Below are 19,451 nucleotides of genomic sequence, written 5' to 3'. Positions count from 1 at the left end.
AAGCTCTGCCAATGCTCACTAGTGGTTTAGGCTGGGAATCTGACGACTGCAGATTCTTTCCTGCAAGCCAAGGTTTAAGAAATAATTAATTCATTAACAAATTTTAACATATATTTAGAGTACAGATTATGTGCAAAGCACAAGAGGAAGCAGTGAAATGTCATTAATTCAACTTCCTTCTTTTAGTTACCCAGCACGGTGGTGAAGCACAGCATACTGTCACTTGTATCAATGGTTCTTAGAAGAGCCTTGAAGAACATTGAGCACTGCTTGGATGAAGAAACTTGGCAAAAGTCAGAAATCTACACACTGTCAATGATGCAGGAATTTGTACAGCTGTACAGAGAAGCCATCAGCAAGGTACAAAATGAAAAGAAAATTGAGGTGTAACGTGAGTCATTTTGCAGCAGATAACTATTCCTCTCTACTTTATCCCCGAGTGGTTGCGGCCTGGGAGCCAGGAGGTAGTATCTTTGAACAGCACGTGGGGAAGGCTGTGGGTTCAAAGGTGTTAATAACTGGTGTGGTAGTACACTACATTTCCTGACAAAGCTGACTGAAAATGCAAATAAAATTTTATTGTGAGACAAATTTGTAACATTGGCAACTATTGTGCTGCAAGTGAATTCCAGGACTAGACTCAGAAGCAAATTCTCCTCCTGATTCAAGTAAATTGTAGTCAGCTGAGTTCATTCAGAGTTGGGAGTTACTAGACAACGTAGCACTTGGGTTGAAAATATACCATGAGGATGAAGAACCAAACATAGTTTTTTTACAGGAAACTTTTTCAATAAAGTGTTCTTTCCAATATTTATGTTCTGCAGAAGTGAAAGTACACTACTTGATTTCAAATCTTTTTTCAATTGCATGCAAGATCAGTTCCAACCTTTGTGAAGAGCAGCAAGTCCTCATGTTGGTTGGTTGTGAATATTTTTATCACAATAGCTTTGTCTCATGCAGGAGAGCTGTTGCAATTTACTCTTTTTACTTCTAGCTTTTACCAGACATGAACAATATAGTGGCTGTCTGGCAGTCCCTTCTGAAGCAAGGGAGAGAACACCTTGATGGCCAAGAAGAGAAAAGGGAAAGCGATATCTCCACTGTGAACGCAATGACCGAGACAGCAGAAACTGCTGAACACCATGGTAGGCAAAGCAGGTGGAGTTACCCCTTGTTATGTGTGTGTGAGTGGATGTGAATCCTTGTTCCATGTAAGATAGTTATCTTCAGCAGAGTCCAGATGTCACTTGTGCATTTACTATTCATCTTTCCTTTGTTCAGTCCTTTGGGCAGTTTAAGTCTGACTAGTGTCAGAATTGTGTTAGAACACAGTTTGATAAATAGGTTGCCAAGCAGTTTGCCTTTCTGCTGTCACAGAATAATTGAGGATGGAAGGAACCTCTGGAGGTCATCTTGTCTCCAAGGATGGAGACTTGAACGACATCTCTGGGCGGCCTGTGCCAGTGCTTGGCCACCCTCACAGTAAAACATGTTTCCTGATGTTCAGACGGAGTCTCCTGTGTTTCAGTCTGTGCCCGTTGCCTCTGGTCCTGTCACTGTGCACCACTGAGAAGAGCCTGGCTCTGTCCTCTTTGCACCCTCCCTTCAGATATTTATATACATTGATAAGATCTCCCTGAGCCTTCTCCAGGGTTAGTAGTCCCAGCTCTCCCAGCCTTCTCTGCGGCAAGGACACATCATCGCTGGCTCATGTTCAGCCTGGTGTCCACCAGGACCCCCACGTCCTTTTCTGTCAAGCTGCTTTCCAGCTGTGGGGTCCTCAGTGTGTACTGGCGCACAGGGTTGTTTCTTCTGTACAGGACTCTGTGATTCCATGTGTTGAACTTAACCCTCTTGTCCTTGACCCTTTATGCTAGTAGGAGTCTTTTGCAGCTGCATGATGTAACAAGCAGGGACACCGATATGCCTGAAAATTAATTTTTTTGAGAGATTTTAGTTTGGCCAAGTTATTTTACCATGAGATGATTTTTTTTTGAGCAGTTAGTTACTGTGGCTACACAAATGCTTGTGTTGCTGTAGCACAGGAGTAGAAATGTACAAGTGTTGGAAAAGGGAGAGAGGGTCAGAGTGAAGGCTTTGGCTTTCCTCTCTCAAAATCAATGTCCCTCCTGAAGGACTTGCTTTCATAGTCCCATTGCAGGGAACTGGAAGTTTTAGTACCCTATGTAGCTTGGCTAGCAGCCTGCGATGTTTTACGTGTAGACTGAAGATAAATCTACAGCCAGTTCCATGCCCTTCACAGGCCGTATTTCACAGTGAGGCTTCCTGCAGTAGAGAGTTTTTCAGTGTATGTCCTTCTGTTTGTGTCTTTGGGCAGCAAAATAGTTGTCAACGCTGACACTCCAAGGCTGTTTATTGGTAGAGTGCCTGCTGAAACCAGTGAAGTGGCTAATCTCTGAAGTACTGTAGCAGTAGTTTCTCTGCATACTAGAATGAGTCACGTACTCTCAGCTCACCTTTTATAGCTTTATTTGCACTGTGGCCACTAAAGAAGTCTTTTTTTTTTTTTTTTTTTAGTGGGAGTTGAGCCTCAGGCAAACAAAGACAAAGTTTATGCGTGGTATCCATCTGGTTCTTCATAGCTACCTGAGGAAGACTCAGTTAACAGGAAAAATGCCCTTCATTTATTTTGCTTCCTTTAATTGATGACTGGATAACAAGTAGCTTTTATGCATCCTCATGTCATATACTAAAAGAATATTTAGGTGCTGAAATAGCTTTTCTTAAGAAGTAAATGGCTACTTTAGCTGGGCTTGGTGTTTCTCTCATACAGATGTTTGTTGTCTTCCTCTTGCCAGAAGGTCACATTGAGAAAGTATTTCACAGTCAAACCTACCTGGCATTAGGTAAAAATAGTGTCCCTGGAAACCAGCAGCGTGACTGTATTATTTCTTTCAGTTCTTGTGTTGTTCAGCCTCAAATTGAACAGCATTGAGACTGACTGGATTCTTATAGTGAGTGTTAAAATGTTGAGGTTGTCTTTTGTATGTATCAGCGCTTTAGAATCAAAGTAGAAGTGGCAGCTGCCGATTTAAGCACTGAATAAGCTGATTTAGTTTTAAAAGTATTCACACAGGAATGTTGGGGAAGGAAACTGGGAGTTCCATGGTTTGTTTTTTTTTTTTTTCTGTTTCTTGTTAGTGAGGAAGATAACTGATCATTTCATAGGCAAGTCTATTGAAATGTAATTATTAAATCTCGCGTTTGATGATGTAGGTGCTACGCTGTGCTCTCTTGGTATAAAGGAAGGAGAAACTAATTATGTAAACATTTTGTTTAGGTTCAGATGATGCTGAGACACTGTTTCTGAAAGCTGCACTGCTTCAGGTCATATGCCTTTATCAGAAGGTTGTGCCCCACTTGGTAGCACGGAGCAACTTTGATTTTAGCAAACTGCTAAAAGGTATGTGATGGGTATTTCTGTTAGCTCCATTGCTTTCTCTGGCTATTTACAAAGTCCACATCAGAAGGGAATGTTTGCTCTTCTGTGTAGACAGAGAAAGAGCTGTTTTCTAAAAGTAACCCGTTTTAGTTTCTTCATTGTCTGGGCATTTAATGTTTTTATTTCTGCAGTGCTCTGGCACTTTGCCCTCTTAAATTCCGTAGCTGCTGTGCTATGCTCAGTTCTTTTAAGTGGCTGTTGTTTAAGACTTGCACTGCAGTCTTCCTCTTTGTGTGTTGTATTCTTGCAAAAATTTGGTCTTTATGGGGTTTAAATTATAATGTGTCTGAGGAAGACTTATGTCCTACTCTTAATGAGACTTGAGGGTGTGATTCTCCTAAACCTATGTCAACAATCCGATATAAGTTATTTCCAAACTTATTAGCTGCAATGATACAGATTTTTTAATAACAGGATAGTTCACAGAAAGTTTGGTGTGAGGGAGAAGCTCGTACCGATTCAGCAATCTCCTCTGGAAAATCTTTTAACGTTCAAGTATTTTTTCCATTTGCTATGTCTTGAGTTATTTTATCATAGTTTGTCAGTGTGCAGGGAGAACAGTATTCTGTACGGTATTATCTCCTGTGGAAAATCTATATGAGGAAGCACTTCAGCAATGTTGTTCTATTTTTGTCTCTGATGTCGTGTTCACAGAGGGTATTCCTCTTCCTACAGCAGAAGTAAACAGAGACTTTCTGTACCTGCCTAATGCAGCAAGGATGATGAGCCACTAATTATGGACTGTGGGCAAGATGGTCCAATGCTGCCATTTAAAACTGACACTGGAGGAGAGAGCAAAATATTGTTTGGGCATCATTGCTGTCTGTGGGCAACCAGAGCTTGTAGGCCACCAAACTAGAGCAACTATCTGTGTTTTAGGCAGGTCTTGAATGCATAAGAATGGGAGTTATGTAAATGCCTTAATTAAAGTCTGTTAGGGGAAAACATCATAGAATCATAGAACTGTTGAGCTTGGAAAAGACCTTTAAGATCGTTGAGTCCAACTGAAAACCTAACACTGACAAGTCCACCACTAAACCGTGTCCGTAAGCATCACATCTCCATGTCTTTGAAATACCCTCAGGGATGGTGACTCAGCCTCTTCCAGTGCTTGACAACCCTTTCGGCAAAGAAATTTTTTCCTAATACCCAATCTAAACCTCCCCTGGTACAACTTGAGGCCATTTCCTCTCGTGCTATCTCTTATTACTTGGGAGAAGAAACTGACACCCATCTTGCTACAACCTCCTTTCAGATAGTTGTAGAGAGTGATAGGGTCTCCCCTCAGCCTCCTTTTCTCCAGACTAAACAGCCCCAGTTCCCTCAGCTGCTCCTCGCAAGACTTGCGCTCCAGACCCTTCACCAGCTTCGTTGCTCTGCTTTGGACGCGCTCCAGTACCTCAATGTCTTTCTTGTAGTGAGGGGCCCAAAACTGAACACAGTATTTGAGGTGCAGCCTCACCAGTGATGTGTGTGAGGTTTTTTCTCCCTCTGTCAAAGCATATTTAATCGGTTTGTATACTTGGTGACTCACCAAATAGTATATCCTGCTTATCCTATTATTTCTTGTGTTGGTCTTTTTTTTAAAATGGACAAAAGGCAGGAGACCTTTTTGTGAGGCAGAAATCTCTGCGATAGTATGTGTTGTTACAGTATGAAATAAAAAGTTGAACAGGATGGAAAAAAAAGTGTCATTCTCAAGCAAATGTGATGAAGTGAGCCTGGATATTAATTTTGATGAAAGATAATATGGTAGAAAATGATGATATAAATTAATAATGAAACTTCCTTCCCTCAGATGCCAGCTTGAGAGTTCTGTTGTTCCTTCCCCTCATTCTGATTGAAACATACACTCCAAAGGCAGCATGTTTTTCTACCTTGTAGCAGTATGTGCTTTACACAGCTAGTACAGTTTTGTTGTTTGGTCTTCCTGTTGGCTAGACTTTTTAGTGATGCTGTGTTTTTAATATTTACTGTTCTCTCTCTAATGTAGACCACAAAGATACTACACAGACTATGAAAAGCACACTGACACCAAAGCTTTATACAGCTGATGTCTGTATGTAACTTAACTGCAGTTAAGGTGTGGGCAGCTCAGTTTTTGGAACACACTGTGAGGGTCTGCACAGCTGTGTGACCTATAAGGTGAATAATTCTGAGGCTGTGCCAAAGCAGTCATTGTGATCAGGTGATAAAAGTGATGCAGGGAGACACACAAGTGTGAAGTTCGGCTGCCTGTAGCAAATATTGTAATAGTATAAACCTTAAGATTTGTTATTGACTTAAATTCTGTGTTTTGATCTCAAGTTTATCCATCCTCTTTACTTCCTGTAGGACACAGTTTTTCAGGGTCACTGGGATTGATAGAAGAGATTTTTGTATTCCCATGCACCCCCAATGGCTTGTGCCAAGGGCAGGTGTTAGTCTCTCCCTGCTTGGGGCTGGATTCCAGCCTTACATTGGGCAAACATAATCTGTCTGGGGATCTCATGGTATGAAAACTTGTGGATCACGAGCTTGTCTCACAGTGGTGGTTTGAAACCCTAAATGATTAATGTTCTTGAAATCTCAGGAAGATATGCCAAAATTATGTTGATTGTATTGCTTTCAAACTTGAGGTATCGTCACTGAAAAGGGCCTCCGAGAGGAGGTGCCTCCTGTTCTGCAGCATCATATACTGAAAGTGGCTTTGGAACTTCCTGCAAACAAATTTGCCTGGTTCAGAGTACAGGTAAGAGACTTCAAGGCAGATTTATGTTTCTTTGGCCTATTGTCCGTAAATCTTTACGTATGGCACTGCTTGGTTTTAAGCTAGTCCCAGTCCTGACATTTTAGGAGGTGACCCTTTCGTAGAACCAGTAGGAATTACAGTCTTAGCCTTAGTGAAGAAACCCATCTGACAGAAATTTTTGCCTTGCTGAAGAGCACTGGACAAGGTTCCTTCAGCTCTTCTTGTCCTTGGAGAGGGGCAAGAATGAGAATTTGCTGGTTTCCACTTGTCTGGAAAGCCTGAGATTTCAGACCAAGGAAATGAGCTGCGGATGGAAGCCATTCCACCCATTCCCAGGGAAGATTCTGGCATTTGTTAAGGCTGTCCCTGCTTTCCATAATTACTGGAAACCTCCAGGGCCCCTGCTCTCTTCTTTACTGCAGGCCTGTAAAACAAGAAAGCTGTAGAGAGCCTGCTTTTCATGTCTGGAGAAAAAGAGTGGGCCTAGGTTTGAGGGGAAGCAGAGAGACCCATGGGTGTTGTGACTGTGACCCTGCCTTGTACGAGATTTTCTATCCTTTCCAGTTGACCGTAAAAGAAAACTGAGGAGGGTTAAGAGCAAGCAAAGGAAAACCTGGAAACTGTCAAAGAAGCTAAAATATTTTCTTGTGGCTTTACCCTTTTAGTATAGACACGTTTTAACAGAAAAGATAAAAGCTACATCTGACAATGTTACAGAGTTACGGTTGTCAGACATCAGGTGCAAGTGAGTGAGAAAAGCAGGGAAGGGGGCTGAAGGATTGTAACTTGATGTTCAGATAGCGTTCAGCATCCCTGTGACTTGGCACTGTTTTCCTGTTCTTTGGGGATCGGTCTTTTAAATGATTATATTTCTAATTCAGAGAGTACTTGTAGGAAATCTGAATTCCTGGGGATAACAGAAATAGAAGTAGGATGGATGACTGGGGAGGAAAGTGGCTTTATCTTGGACCCCTCTCTTCTTCCACTTTCCAAAACAACATTGTACTCATCTTCCTGTCTCACTGAATACAAAGCAGTATAAATGATCCCATTCATCTCTGGCCTTAGTATTTTTGGGCAAGTCTATAAAATAATATACTTTTATTACCTATCTGCTTCAGTGCAACATAATTCTGTATGCTGTTGCTGTACCGGGGGAATTTTAATATGTTTGCCTTTTAGGATGTTTCAGAAACAGAGAAGGTATCTGGTGAAAAATCAGTATTCTATTTACTGATGAAAATGTTTGTTACAAGTAACCATTCTCATCTGAAAATTTCAACCAAAAAACTGATCATCAAGGTAAGTACTTGTTCTGAAATATCAGGATACTCACTATATCCCATTGGTCTAAAAATTCTGCACTCTAAAATTTTTCTTTACTGCATAGTTCTGTGTTCAACAGTCATCTTTCCCATTTTCTGTGGCTGTTGTTGGAAATTGCTGTTAGCTAAATATTTTACGAAAGTAAATGCTGTGAACTGATTTTGCTGCAACAGTTGATGAGATATCTTTAGTGTTTGCCTACTCCCCCTATGCTAAATTAATTCTGATACTGTAGTAAACTGATGTAGTTTGTACGTGTAGAGATCTTGACATTGAACAAAAAGAGATTATTTTTGATCTTTCTTTTTCATCCTTGTTTATTTAATCTGTACTTCATCATTCTAGCCTTCCTAAAGTCTTAGCTTTTTCAAGACCAGTTTGCTCTGGTCTTGAAAAATAGTCCTCTTTGTTACAGTCTGATACAAGCTCTGATGCAGTGAGTACTTTTGTCTTAAAAATGAATTAAAATCCCCTTCTGTGCATTTAAATAAGTTATCAGACTTTTCAGAAGTGCTGATCAACTACAGATCTCATGAGGGCACCAGTGGCTGTCGCTTCTAGTAAAAACTGGACATCTTTTAGTTATCCAAGTAGGGGTAGAGACCTACATTAAAAACAGACCCAACCAAACAACTGTCTCCCCCAAGAGAAAATCAAAAAGCCATTCTGAGCCCTGAACAGGGCTCCTCGTGCAGTGTCCCGTAGTAGTAGTGGCACACAAGTTTGCGTACAGCTTTTTGCATTTAATTTCTGCATTTAGCGTCAGTCACAGGGTGCAATTGTAGTGTCTGAACCACTACACCAAAGTTACAGTGATTGAATTAGATTTTAGTTGCCCTTGATCCCTGCAAGAGATTAAAGGCAGGTTAACTTTGTCTCACAGTAATGAGTATCTCAAACAAAAGCTACCTAGTACAGTTTTTGTAGTGTATTTGGATTCTTTTGCTGAGTGGAGACGTGGGCTGGCTGATTCCTGTTTTAGATTCAGTCCATTTCATTTTCTCTGAAGAGAATACAGGTGCAGTGAAGTTGGGGCAGTTATGTCAGCAGAAGGGCTGCTAAGAATAGATGTTAATGAATGTGTTTTGCTTATTTTTCAACACAGTGCCATATAATCAGAAAGCATGTTTTTGGATTTCACATTCTGTTCCTGCCTGTTTTCATGAGAGCTGCAAGTGTATTTCTATTTCAAGACTCTGCCAAAAATAGTTAATTATTTTCAAATGATTCATTTTTTCTTTTTTTTTCCTTTCTTTAAATGAATTATCCTGTCAGATTTTTGTAAGCAGCCATGTTATTTTTATAGCTGATGGTGGTGTACACAGAGTAGATGTAGAGCAAATGAGCTGTGATAGCTTCCTTTGTACTTTGTGTGTGAGGAGAAACAAAGGCACAGATTCATCCTGTGTAATTACAGTCATTTAATGCAGATGACAGAGTTAGGAAGCTGGTCAAGGTGTCTTCTGTTGTTGAGAGTGAGGGCCAGGTAGTTCTACCACTGTGCAGTTCAAATTACCTGTCATCTGGATTGTCCTTCTGACATTCCTCCTCCTCCTCTTCTCCCTCCTCCTCCTTTCTTTCTTTTACAGATGGAGGATAGGGTCATCAAGTTCCTAATTTAGGTGCCTCAGACAAGGGCCTGAATGTAGATAGCATGAAAGTGGGCAAAAATTTCTGAATATTTTAATGGCTATTACTTGACTATGGTAAAGTTGTGTCTACCTCACCACCCACAGCATCCGTGACTATGCCTACACTTCTCTCTCAATCTTGCTGTGGTCATGACCCACTCTTTGTTTGTCTGTCTGCCCCTCTGCCCAACTGTTTTAAACACAAGTAGCCTGATTTAGATTTAATTTAGCATCGATTTTCCTTTATATTACATCATAGCCCTTCTATAGGCTATTTTTAAGGGTATGGCATTTTTTTTTTCCTTGCCCTAATGGTGTAAAGATGTACAACCCCTTTAAAGCACTGTAGCCTGCTCCCCTGAAGTTACAAGAATAAGATTTACTGAGGTGGAGGGAAAAAATGCTCTGTGTCCAGGCAACTTTGACCTCAGGAGAGTTTGTGTTGACTGACTGCTGACGACAGAAGGACTTGATGTGGTTAGAGCAAAAGTCTTGCTAGTGTTTATCCTGGCTCTTGCCTTGGGCTGGTGCCTTAGAGGGACCTTCCTTGCCCATACGTGAGAGAGTGTTGTTGTAGCCCCCGTTTCAGGGGACGTACCTGGTGTTTCAGGCTGCGTGATGGGACAGGGGACACACTAGCTCTGTTGAAGCTGTCCAACGTGAGGCTTTTTTGCAGGCTCGCACCGGCGAGAAGGATTGGCCTGGCTGGGGCTCTGTGCTGCAGCTGGCTCTTCTGCTCTGTGTCTTTGCACCGTAGGCCTTGAGCAGCGAAGTGGCAGGGAGACTGCAGCAGTGAGCCGCACTGCAGGTCGCACAGCGGCCTCTTGGTCCGGTGTGTGCTGCCCCAGCGTGTGTGGAAGTAGGGTCCTGTGCCCTGAGTGCTTTCAGGTGTCTCGTATTCCAAATGCATGGGAATGAATGTTCATAGTGAGATTGCCATGTGCTCATTGCCCGGTCCAGTGAGTAGATGTTTGCAGCGTACTTGCATGGAGCGCATATGTGATCCATCCCATACACACGGTCAGTGTGAGGGCAGGAACCAAGTGGAGTTGTACTGGGTTTGTGCTGCAGACAGCAGGTGAGAGGAGGAGAGGCTCTGAGAAGACAGGAGTGGAAAGAAGTTGCTCTCAGCTGATTTTTCCCAGTTGTGAGAGAGTAAGCCATGTTTTGCTTCTTGCTGTGGTCATTCTTAAAGCCCTCCTTTCTCTGCCCCAGGGCTGCTTCTTGCCTGTTGCCTACAGCGTCTGTGTGTGTCTGGCAAAGCTCAGCGGGTTTCATTCATCACCTGTAACATAGTCATGCCTCGCTTCTCACTGCTTGTGCCAAGAGAACAGTAAGCAAAACAGCTGTGATGAAGATGCTAGGCCTTGGTCCTGGTTACATGAGGTTAGATGATACAGTCTTGGGAGATTTTGTTTTAAAAAACACATTCGGTTTTACCCTGTGTTGTGCAGTTAGAGTGACCCTCGTGAGTGAGAAAAAGGCCTCTTGAACTGAAGAAGTGAGAGTGACAGATACTGCTCTTCTTTTTTTTCTTACCAAGAAGAAGAAAACTGTGAAAAGAAAACATGAAGTTGCGGTACAAAAAGATCTGTGCTTTTCTGGGGTTTTGTATTTTAGGTTGGGTTTGTTTTGGTGTTTTTTGGGTTTTTTTTTACCCCCTCTTTGGTTTTCTGGACAGGTTTTACGTGACAGCGGAGTGTTTGAATACACATGGAAGGAACTTTCAGTTTGGCTGGAACATTTGGATAATACAAAAGAAGACAAAAAGGAAGCAGTGATTCAATTTTTGGAAAGGGTAACAACTGCTCAAATTAGCTGGATAAACAAGGCCAAGAATAGCATTAATGGAAACTAATTATTTTGCTGCTATTGTTGAGAAACCTGCCAAAGATCAGTGAATGAATTCTGAGAAAAGTAGTGTTTGTAGTTCTTTATACAGAGCTGACATCTTTCTTGTCTTGGGTGGGAGGACAATGAAATGATTTGGAGGAAAATTAAATCCAGCAACATAAGCTGTTATTACAGCGTTGTTGATATAAAGGTTGAGTGTTGTGTGTGGGGGTAGCTTTTACCTCCTCTTTTCTTTATGTGGCAGTACCTGCCAAAATTATAAAACCTGAGTAAGTTGTAATCTTTTACAAGAAAAGTTGACATTTCCTGTTTACTTTTCAGGATGTTAAATGCCCAGTGCTTCCTTTTCATTGCAGTTTCCCTAGGGACTCGGTCTATGGTAGCACTTTAGGTGCAGAATTGCAATGGACATTTGTTTTTTCCATCGGACCCAGTCCCATGTACAGCAGTAAACATAGATGGTTTCCTGCAGAAGTATATGGAAGTTGTCCTCCTAAAACTTCCCCAGCTTCCAACCACTTTTGGAATGGAGTCTTCCTTAACAAGATACAGTTCCTGTAGACTTTCTTGCCTGTGTACTTACGTTTCTGTCTCAACCTTTGTTAACAGATCCTGTTGAAACTGGTGACAAACCCCTATCCATATACAGATAAAGCAGCAGACCTTGTCCAGGAAGCCAGTATGCTCCAAGTTAATATGTTTAAACAAGACTCTGATAACGTCAGCATCCCCATCTCTCACATTGATGGTATGTGGTGATTCCCTCAACAACAGAATTCCAAGACTGTGCTAAGTTTCCTAGCCCTAATCTGCAAACTGATGACTGTTACTTAAGTAGGATTTCTGTAGTTAAGGACCTACAGGATTCAGCCCTCCAGTTGAATTTAGTATCAGAAGTAGAAGTCTGAATTGCAAAGTTATCAGTTTACCTCCAAAGGTAATTTCTTATGCAGTTATGCCGTTTTAACAGTATTTTTAATCTCTCTTCAGGCTCCTGCAGCAGCATTTTCTAAATAAAATGAAAACTATTACAGGTCCTCTCCCTGGGATGGCTCATATCTGTTCATCTAGGAGGAAGGGGCTGGGGTGCCCAGGGAACTTTCCTACTCCTAGGCACAGAGCTGGAATTTTGCTGCTTCTGCTTTCTGGGACCAGTCACAGCCTTGCTGCAGACAAACTCAAAATTTTGCAGATGTGGACATCTGGACAAATTGCCATGTGCTAGCTGTTCTGCTCTAACAGTCCATGCATAGGATTTTGCAGTACATAAATGTAAGATGATTGAGGTAGTTTAACACTTGGTACCAGATGGATCAGTTGCTTTGAGTCGACTGTAGTATAGAGACATAATGTCAGCCATGGAATACATAGTATCTTCTTCATATGTTGAAGCTGTCTTTGCCTCTTTCATGACCAAGATCTGGTTCTTTGGCCGTATAGCGCCGAGAAACTCTTCAGGGACTGCTCGGGATGTTCTTTCAATGGGGAAGTGGCTGCTTCCTTCGTACTTTCCCATGCACGTTTTCTGTCACTTACGCTCTTGATAGTCCTTACCTAATGCCTTCATGGTAGCAGTAGGTGATACACCTCTTCCCTTCCCTTACTTCTGTCAACTGGACAGCTGTGTTGAAAGGCAAGAAGTTAAGCACACAGTAAGAGACAGTGATTTTTACAGTTGCATTTGCCGTTGCATTGCTAGACAAATGTCCTTCATCCTTTTTTCTCTTGTATTCCTGGAGTGTTGGATTCTACCTCCATTGTTTTCTAGTTAGCCTGAATCCTCTGTTTTATGTTTTTTTCTTCACTTAATAGATGTCCTGGATATGGTGGATGTCCTAATTGAGGGAAGTGATGGCTTAGATGAAGAAATTGGATTCACTTTAAATGAAGACATGATTATCCAAACATTTCCATTCAGTGCTGTTGTCCCTGCAGCATTAGAAGCCAGGAATGTACTGTTGCTTCAAACTGAAAATGGAACAGGTACAGACTTTTTTGTTTTTGTGTCACCTATGCTAGTGCAGTGGAAGTGAGATCATTCTTACCCAATGAGCTCCTTGAGACATTTTATTATCTTCATTGCAAGCAGAAGGAGGTGCAGATCCATGATGCTTGGCTGGGGTCCTTATCCATCAAAATACAGACAAGCTTAGCATGACACAGTAAAGCGGAGTTAGCTGTATGCTTGTCTGGAAGGAAACAGGCCAACCTGCTCGTGTATCTTAAACTGGGATGATTATTTACTTCAACAAGGACTACTGTATGGAGGATTTTTTCAGATACCTCAGTGGGTCAGGAACACTTGTCTAGCTTATCCTAAACACCTTTTGATCTTATTTAGTATTTTTCTAAGTGAAAACGGCCTCTTGCCCAGGCCTTAAGGAAAGAGGGTTGCTCTAGTGTCTGTGCTTATGCAGATTACTTCTGTCAACAGAAATTTCATTTTTTATTTTGCTTTTCTAGGAGCACACATTGTAGAGTATCTTGTAGCTGTTTTCACTGACCTCCTGCACTCTCAGAGAGAACCCCTTGCCCTCTGCCTGATGTTCCAGCTCTATGACAAAGATCTGCAGTCCCTGAAAGTTTCTAAGTATCCTCAGCTCTACCAATTTAACCAGTACTACAAACTCTGGATACCCCAGCAATCTCAGGAACCTGTGGTATGGAATACCTGAAGTCACTTGAATGCTTGAGACAGTATTACTGTAAAACCTCACGTTGTATTAAGGTTACATTTCCATCAGAAAGTGCATTTACATTAAAAGTAATTCTATATTGGTTCTTGATCACATTCGGACACAATTTTGTTTAAGGACTTTTCTCTAATGACACAAGAAGTCTGTGCTGTGGTTGGGAAGTGAGACCAGGGCTCAAGGATTGTATGCAATCACCCAGACTACAGCTCCTCATCAGGCACAGTGTAGCATAATGGGTGGTGTGGCCTGAGGAGCCAGTTTACAGTGCTTGGAGTTCACCCAAGTATGGGTTGGGAGTGCATGGACCAGCTGTGCTAGGAGTTGCTGTGTTTTTCTGTTAGCCCAGCAGTGACGAGGTGCAGATTTGCCATGGGACACCTTTGGCTAGCTCTGTGATAGCAGGACTGTACAGGTATGCTGTTGGAGCTTCAGTCCTGCTTTTAGCACAGAACTCATTTCAAAGCAGAGGTAGCTAAAGAAATTTCTCATACTCATCTTTATTTTTCTTTTATTTTTTTTTCCATTTTACACAGTTTAAAAAACGCAAAGAGGTATGCAAAGAACCTGCTGTGGCCCTGGATTCTGTCTTTACCACTTTGCTGAAGAAAGCTTATGAGAGAGGAAGCAGTACCTTACTGGAAGATGATATCCAGACAAAACTGAGAGACTTGGCTTCCCAGCTCCCGCCTGAACAGCTTTTGTTAGGAGTAAAGCATGTGTTGCTATACCTGAAATCCACAGTGGAGAACTTTGGCAGTGTAAGAGCAATATTTTGATGGTATTCTGGGTTTATTTGTTTTCTTTTAGTGCAGCAAGTATAAATGACTTGGCAGTTAAAACTTAAGGATCAGCTTTTTTATGTACTCAGCTCTCGCTGAGGCTGTAGAGCACCAGGCAAACCTGCACCTAATTTGTAAACAAACATCAGTCCTAACTGTTGAAGGGTCTTGGATTTACTTTGTATGGGTTACCTTACTGATCTGTGCATAGTGCAAGTAAACTCCAGGCTTTAATCCAGCTCCTGTGTCTCCATAAGAAGCCTTTTTCCAGAGAGTGAAATTCACTGGCCTGTGTTACACCAAAAGTTGCAGTGTAGATGAAATCTATGAATATTTATTTGGCACCCTGAGACTTGTCTTAGAATCAGATTTCTGCGGAGGGGAGTGATTCCTTCTCCTAGAAAAGGTTGTAATCCCGAAAGTTCTTAGTTAATTTTTGTTCCTGTTGGATAATTATCCTCTGCTCCCATTCTTCTCTTTTCTTAACTTCCAAGGTGTCTGTATTTTTACAGCTTAGTAAAACTTCTGGTCCTCCCCTTGTTGACCTCTGCGTGGACCTGCTGAACAGCTTGTTGTGCCGGGGAAATCAGATAGAGTTGGATAATCAGCAGAAACGAGAGGAATGTCAGACTGAATCAGATCTCTTTATGGACGAGGAATCTCTGATTACAGAAGAGTCTTCAAATGACAAGGTACCAAATCCCTTGATACACAGGCCAGAAGCTCACTTGTTAGTAAAGGTTGATTTGATTTATTCTCTAGGGAAATAGTCCTAAGTTTTGCTGAACTGCTAATTAAAGCAAATCATCTTAAATGTGAACAATTTTTGAGCACAAATTATGTTGATTTATTTTCACTGATCACCAAAATACGGAACTGGCTAAACGTGACAGAGAACAAGGGATCTAGTGGGGATCAGGCTTTGTGAGTGCTGTGACTTGATAATAGCCATGAGGATTTCTGAAGTTTCAGCTAGGATTAAAGTGTGTCTGTCACATTCTTGCTGTAAAAGGTCTTGAATAGGATATTACTGCTTTGTAGAAGCATTATTGTAGCTTTTGCTACAGTCCTCAGAAGGACAGAGAGTGAACAGGATATCATACACTGTGTATTTCACAGACTTGTATTGAATGGGAACAGGTTGGTGCAGAGAGATGCTGTTGAGGTCTATGAGGAGGACTTAGGAACTGTGAGTATGTGGCCCGGCAGTTGTGAAACTACTGTCTGGAGATTTGACCAAGCTGCATCATCTGCAGTCTCACCCCTAAGCTGAAATAGTGTCAAGAGAGGTCCTGAGAGAGATCACTCACCTTTGCAGGAGAAATTCTATTCCCTAAGCCCTATGTAAAGCTTGATTATGAAAACTGTGTACTTGGAGGAGTGAATGTTTGCTCTCCTTTTATCAGTTCTGTGGATTCTATCGACAAACCTCAGAATATACAGTTTTTCCCTGGAAATGCTTAGACATGTGGAGAATGTAGAGTGAAGGTATGCCTCCCAAATCATAAATGTTAGAAGAATGGTATTTATGTGCTTGTAATTCGTTAATATTTTTATCCTCTAACCAGTTAATAGACAATTCTGTGTTCAGTAATTGTGATAAGCATGCTCTGGAAAACAGGCAGATGAATGTTTTTTTTTTTTTTCCCTCAAACTATAATTATCCATTCATGATATTGTTACAACTATTTGTTACAGACGCTAGAAGATGCACTTCTGTTGATTTTCAGACATCCTACACTGGAGAGTTGGTTCCTGGCTTTAGAACAACGTTCTCTTCCTCAGCACAGTTTAAACCCTGTCACTGTGAAACTCCTGTCAGCTCACCTCAATTCCGGTGTGCTCCAGCTACTGAAAATGGGTGCCCCAGTGTTGCAGAGCATGGATCGCAAACATGTGTTATCGAAGTATTTTGAAGCTATTGCAAAAAGTGTCTTGAAGGAGCTACAAGCTGTGAGGAAAGACAGAAGCCAAGTCTCTCCCAAGAAGTCTCACCAGCTGGAGGCTCTGGAGGAGTTGCACATGTATATGGCTGCAGCTCAGCTGAAGGAGATCACTTCAGCCATGCTGCAACTTCCTGAGATGAGCTTGACTACTCAGAAATCTGAAAAATCTCCTAAGAAAGGGAAACAGTTAAGCTTCTATGGACAGATTTTGGTGCAGCTCCTCACACGGAGCTACCAAAGGCAGCCCCAACAAGGAGAACTACTGCTATCCACAGAGCACATTAAAGCTTTGGGGATATTGATGTCAGCATCAGCCAGCAAAGATTTGGAGAAGGTTTTCCTTCAGGCTCTCCAAAGCGAGCCTGTCCTTGCACATGCAGTCAGTGTAGAGGTGCATGCTCACTGCCTTAAGCAGAGGTCTGAAACCTCCCTTGCCATTGTGGGCATGCTGATAAAACACTGTAGGACTCACCTGCTGCAGTTCGAGCTGTGGTGTCTGAGCAGTGCCACTGGAAAGGACCTCCGGAAAAACATGGAGAGCTTTCTTCCACTCATTAATGTGTATTTGCAATGTAGAGACCCGTATGATTTCACCCGACCTTCTGCAGGTAAAGCCACAACTGACCGCTGTTCGTGATTCGGGAGGCCAGATTCTCAGTATAGGCTCTTGCTGGCCTTAAAGTCTTGGATTCTCTGCACAATAAGTAGAGGTGATAAAAGTTAGGTGTCTAACTCCTGATGATTCTCTTACAAGCACCTCTGCAGCATAAAAGGTAAAGGACTGTAACAAAGCTTGCCTGTTATGCTGAAGCAGAGTACTCTTACAGTTGCTGTTGCCCAGTTTTCTCTTTGAAGCCTTTGTTTAATACTTTGTGCATGTAAAAATCTGTCTTCATGCTTATCTTGGTTTAATACAGGAGTTAAAAACTTTTTCTCGGGCATAGGCAGAGCACTATCCAGTGAGTGAAAATCATAGCCATATGGTTTTGCAGAATGTAAGCTTTCACTTCTACAAGTGTAAGAGTCCAAAACTTTCTTCTAAAATAAGCCTCCAAATATAGCTTCCTACAGTAATGCCTGCCTAAGCTGGCAGTCCAAAACTTTCCAAACCACCATCAGCATTAAATTGACAAGACTTTTAAATTTTCTGCCAGCAAACCTACGAGTTAGGATTCAGGTCAACAGAACGGGATCACTTTGATTTAATTTCTCTTATGCATAAAAATGTGAATAGCAGCAGAAACAGGCTGGCTGTAGCAGTTGGTGGGGTAGAGATGCAAGGACAAGGCTTCTTATCAGGATGTTGTCCCTTTTTTGAAGGTCTGCCTTGTTTGCCCATGTCTGATCGTTTCAGCTGTGTAGCAAGTGGTTGTCTGGTACATAGGCTAAATACTTCGTGATGGTGCTATGGAGCAATACATAGTGCACTTCTCTGTAGCGGATTAGCAGCTACTGTAGTATAATTTTCTAGAAACTAAGAAATTTGGGCCTTGATTAGAAAAGTGAATTGAGATTTTTTTAATTATAAGTCTGGTGTTGCTTAGATGGTGAAACCTGTGTTCCCTGCTCTCTCCCAACAGTTGTCTCAGCTGTGATACCTGCCTTGAGGAAAGCTCTGTGGAAGGAGCTCTGTGGCGTATTTCAAGACACAGAAGCATCACCTGAGACCACTGTGAAACTGCAAATTCTTTCCAAGCTGCTGCCATCTTCAGAAAGCAAAGGGCTGCGAAACCTCCTTGAGCAGCTTCCTGCTGCTCTTGAGAAAGCAGAAAATAACGAGAGGTAGGCAAATCCAGTTGCTCTGTTTCAGGACATGGTTTGTCCTATTAAGCATTGTGATAGATGTGCATGCATGCAAATGTTGTGACCAATAATAGCGTCCTCTCCCCAGAAAATCTGTCACTTTATGCTTTGGCAGCAAGACATACTTAACATATACAAAAAGCATGTTACAACATTAAAAAATAGATAAATAAGTATCTTTCTGCAGTTGGACAGTGGCAGATGCCATCTCTAGAGTGCTTGAAAACTCTGAAGAGCTGCATTCCTGGAGGAGACGCCTGTTATCAGCGTGCATGAAGGGGTTAATTGTCATGTACAACAGCAGTAAAGACGAAAGCAAGCAAGAAGTGGAGAAGCCCATGCTGCTGAGGCTGGAAAAATTATTGGTGAGACTTCTTTCTATCTGCATTGCTAGGATGTGACTGTGTGCATGTGTGTTATTGTGCTCTTGTATCTTGGGTAAATACAAATTGGATTTTATTTTCTGCTTTATAGATTATGGCTTCTATGGGCTTTTTATAGCTTTTGCAGGGTTAACTTAGCCCTGCTAATTCTTTATAAGAAGTAGTTTTGAATTTTTCTTGATGATGGCTTTCTGCTAACATTTCCCTTTGAAAATTGGAGTTCAAGGTGTTCAGAAGTTAAAACTTAAAGGTTACCAATGGATGTTTTTCTAAGAAAAAAAAAAAAAAAAGAAGTGATAGAGATACTTCTGACAAGACCCACCTGCCATGGCCTCTGAAGTCTGTGGCAGAAATCTGGTTGATCATAGATAGAAATCCAGACTTTGATCATAAAGAAGAGTACTTGATAATTCCCTCTGCACTACTGTTTCTTTTGTAGTTCAGTAAGGTGGGCAGATCCATGTGAGACATTAAAATGAAGGTCTCTGCAGGCAGCCAGTGCCTTTAACCTCTTGCTGGCTTCTGGTGAGACTCCCTTTCAGGACATGGTTGATTGTACAGCAGAGGGGTCTCGCAGGACCTGAGGGGGCACCTCATAGTGTTCATCCTGATGGTGTTCGCAGGCCTGATGAGGTTAGCACCCACTATTACTGGGACTGCTGGCATGTGCAGCTGTCAGTCTTCTTAAACCTGATTGTTGTTTGTTGTGCTTTATAGCATTTCAGGGAAGATCAGTTTTTGTAAAGAACACGTACACCCAGCCACCTCTCTTTGCCACATGCAAGGGTTGGTTAGCTTAAGCACATTGTAGGCACACAAAAGCCTGGTACCTGAGTCTC

At 41.8% G+C, this 19,451-nt stretch overlaps 1 protein-coding gene across 1 annotated transcript in view; it reads left to right on the top strand.

Annotated features, from left to right (window-relative positions):
• URB1 (URB1 ribosome biogenesis factor) overlaps positions 1 to 19,451 on the top strand; it is a 55,971-nt gene that overhangs the window by 15,965 nt on the left and 20,555 nt on the right. The window contains exons 11-24 of the mRNA XM_086764541.1: positions 187 to 360; positions 995 to 1,145; positions 3,302 to 3,424; positions 6,082 to 6,194; positions 7,377 to 7,496; positions 10,833 to 10,949; positions 11,615 to 11,753; positions 12,818 to 12,988; positions 13,469 to 13,665; positions 14,235 to 14,459; positions 14,993 to 15,172; positions 16,179 to 17,034; positions 18,007 to 18,208; positions 18,417 to 18,594. Of these exons, the coding sequence (XP_086620667.1) occupies positions 187 to 360; positions 995 to 1,145; positions 3,302 to 3,424; positions 6,082 to 6,194; positions 7,377 to 7,496; positions 10,833 to 10,949; positions 11,615 to 11,753; positions 12,818 to 12,988; positions 13,469 to 13,665; positions 14,235 to 14,459; positions 14,993 to 15,172; positions 16,179 to 17,034; positions 18,007 to 18,208; positions 18,417 to 18,594 (2,946 nt within the window). The remainder of the gene's footprint in view (positions 1 to 186; positions 361 to 994; positions 1,146 to 3,301; positions 3,425 to 6,081; positions 6,195 to 7,376; positions 7,497 to 10,832; positions 10,950 to 11,614; positions 11,754 to 12,817; positions 12,989 to 13,468; positions 13,666 to 14,234; positions 14,460 to 14,992; positions 15,173 to 16,178; positions 17,035 to 18,006; positions 18,209 to 18,416; positions 18,595 to 19,451) is intronic.

The sequence above is a fragment of the Chlamydotis macqueenii genome, chromosome 1 (genome assembly GCF_036417535.1).
Source record: "Chlamydotis macqueenii isolate bChlMac1 chromosome 1, bChlMac1.mat, whole genome shotgun sequence".
Lineage (NCBI taxonomy): Eukaryota > Metazoa > Chordata > Aves > Otidiformes > Otididae > Chlamydotis > Chlamydotis macqueenii.
This window is presented reverse-complemented; position numbering and strand designations above follow the sequence as displayed.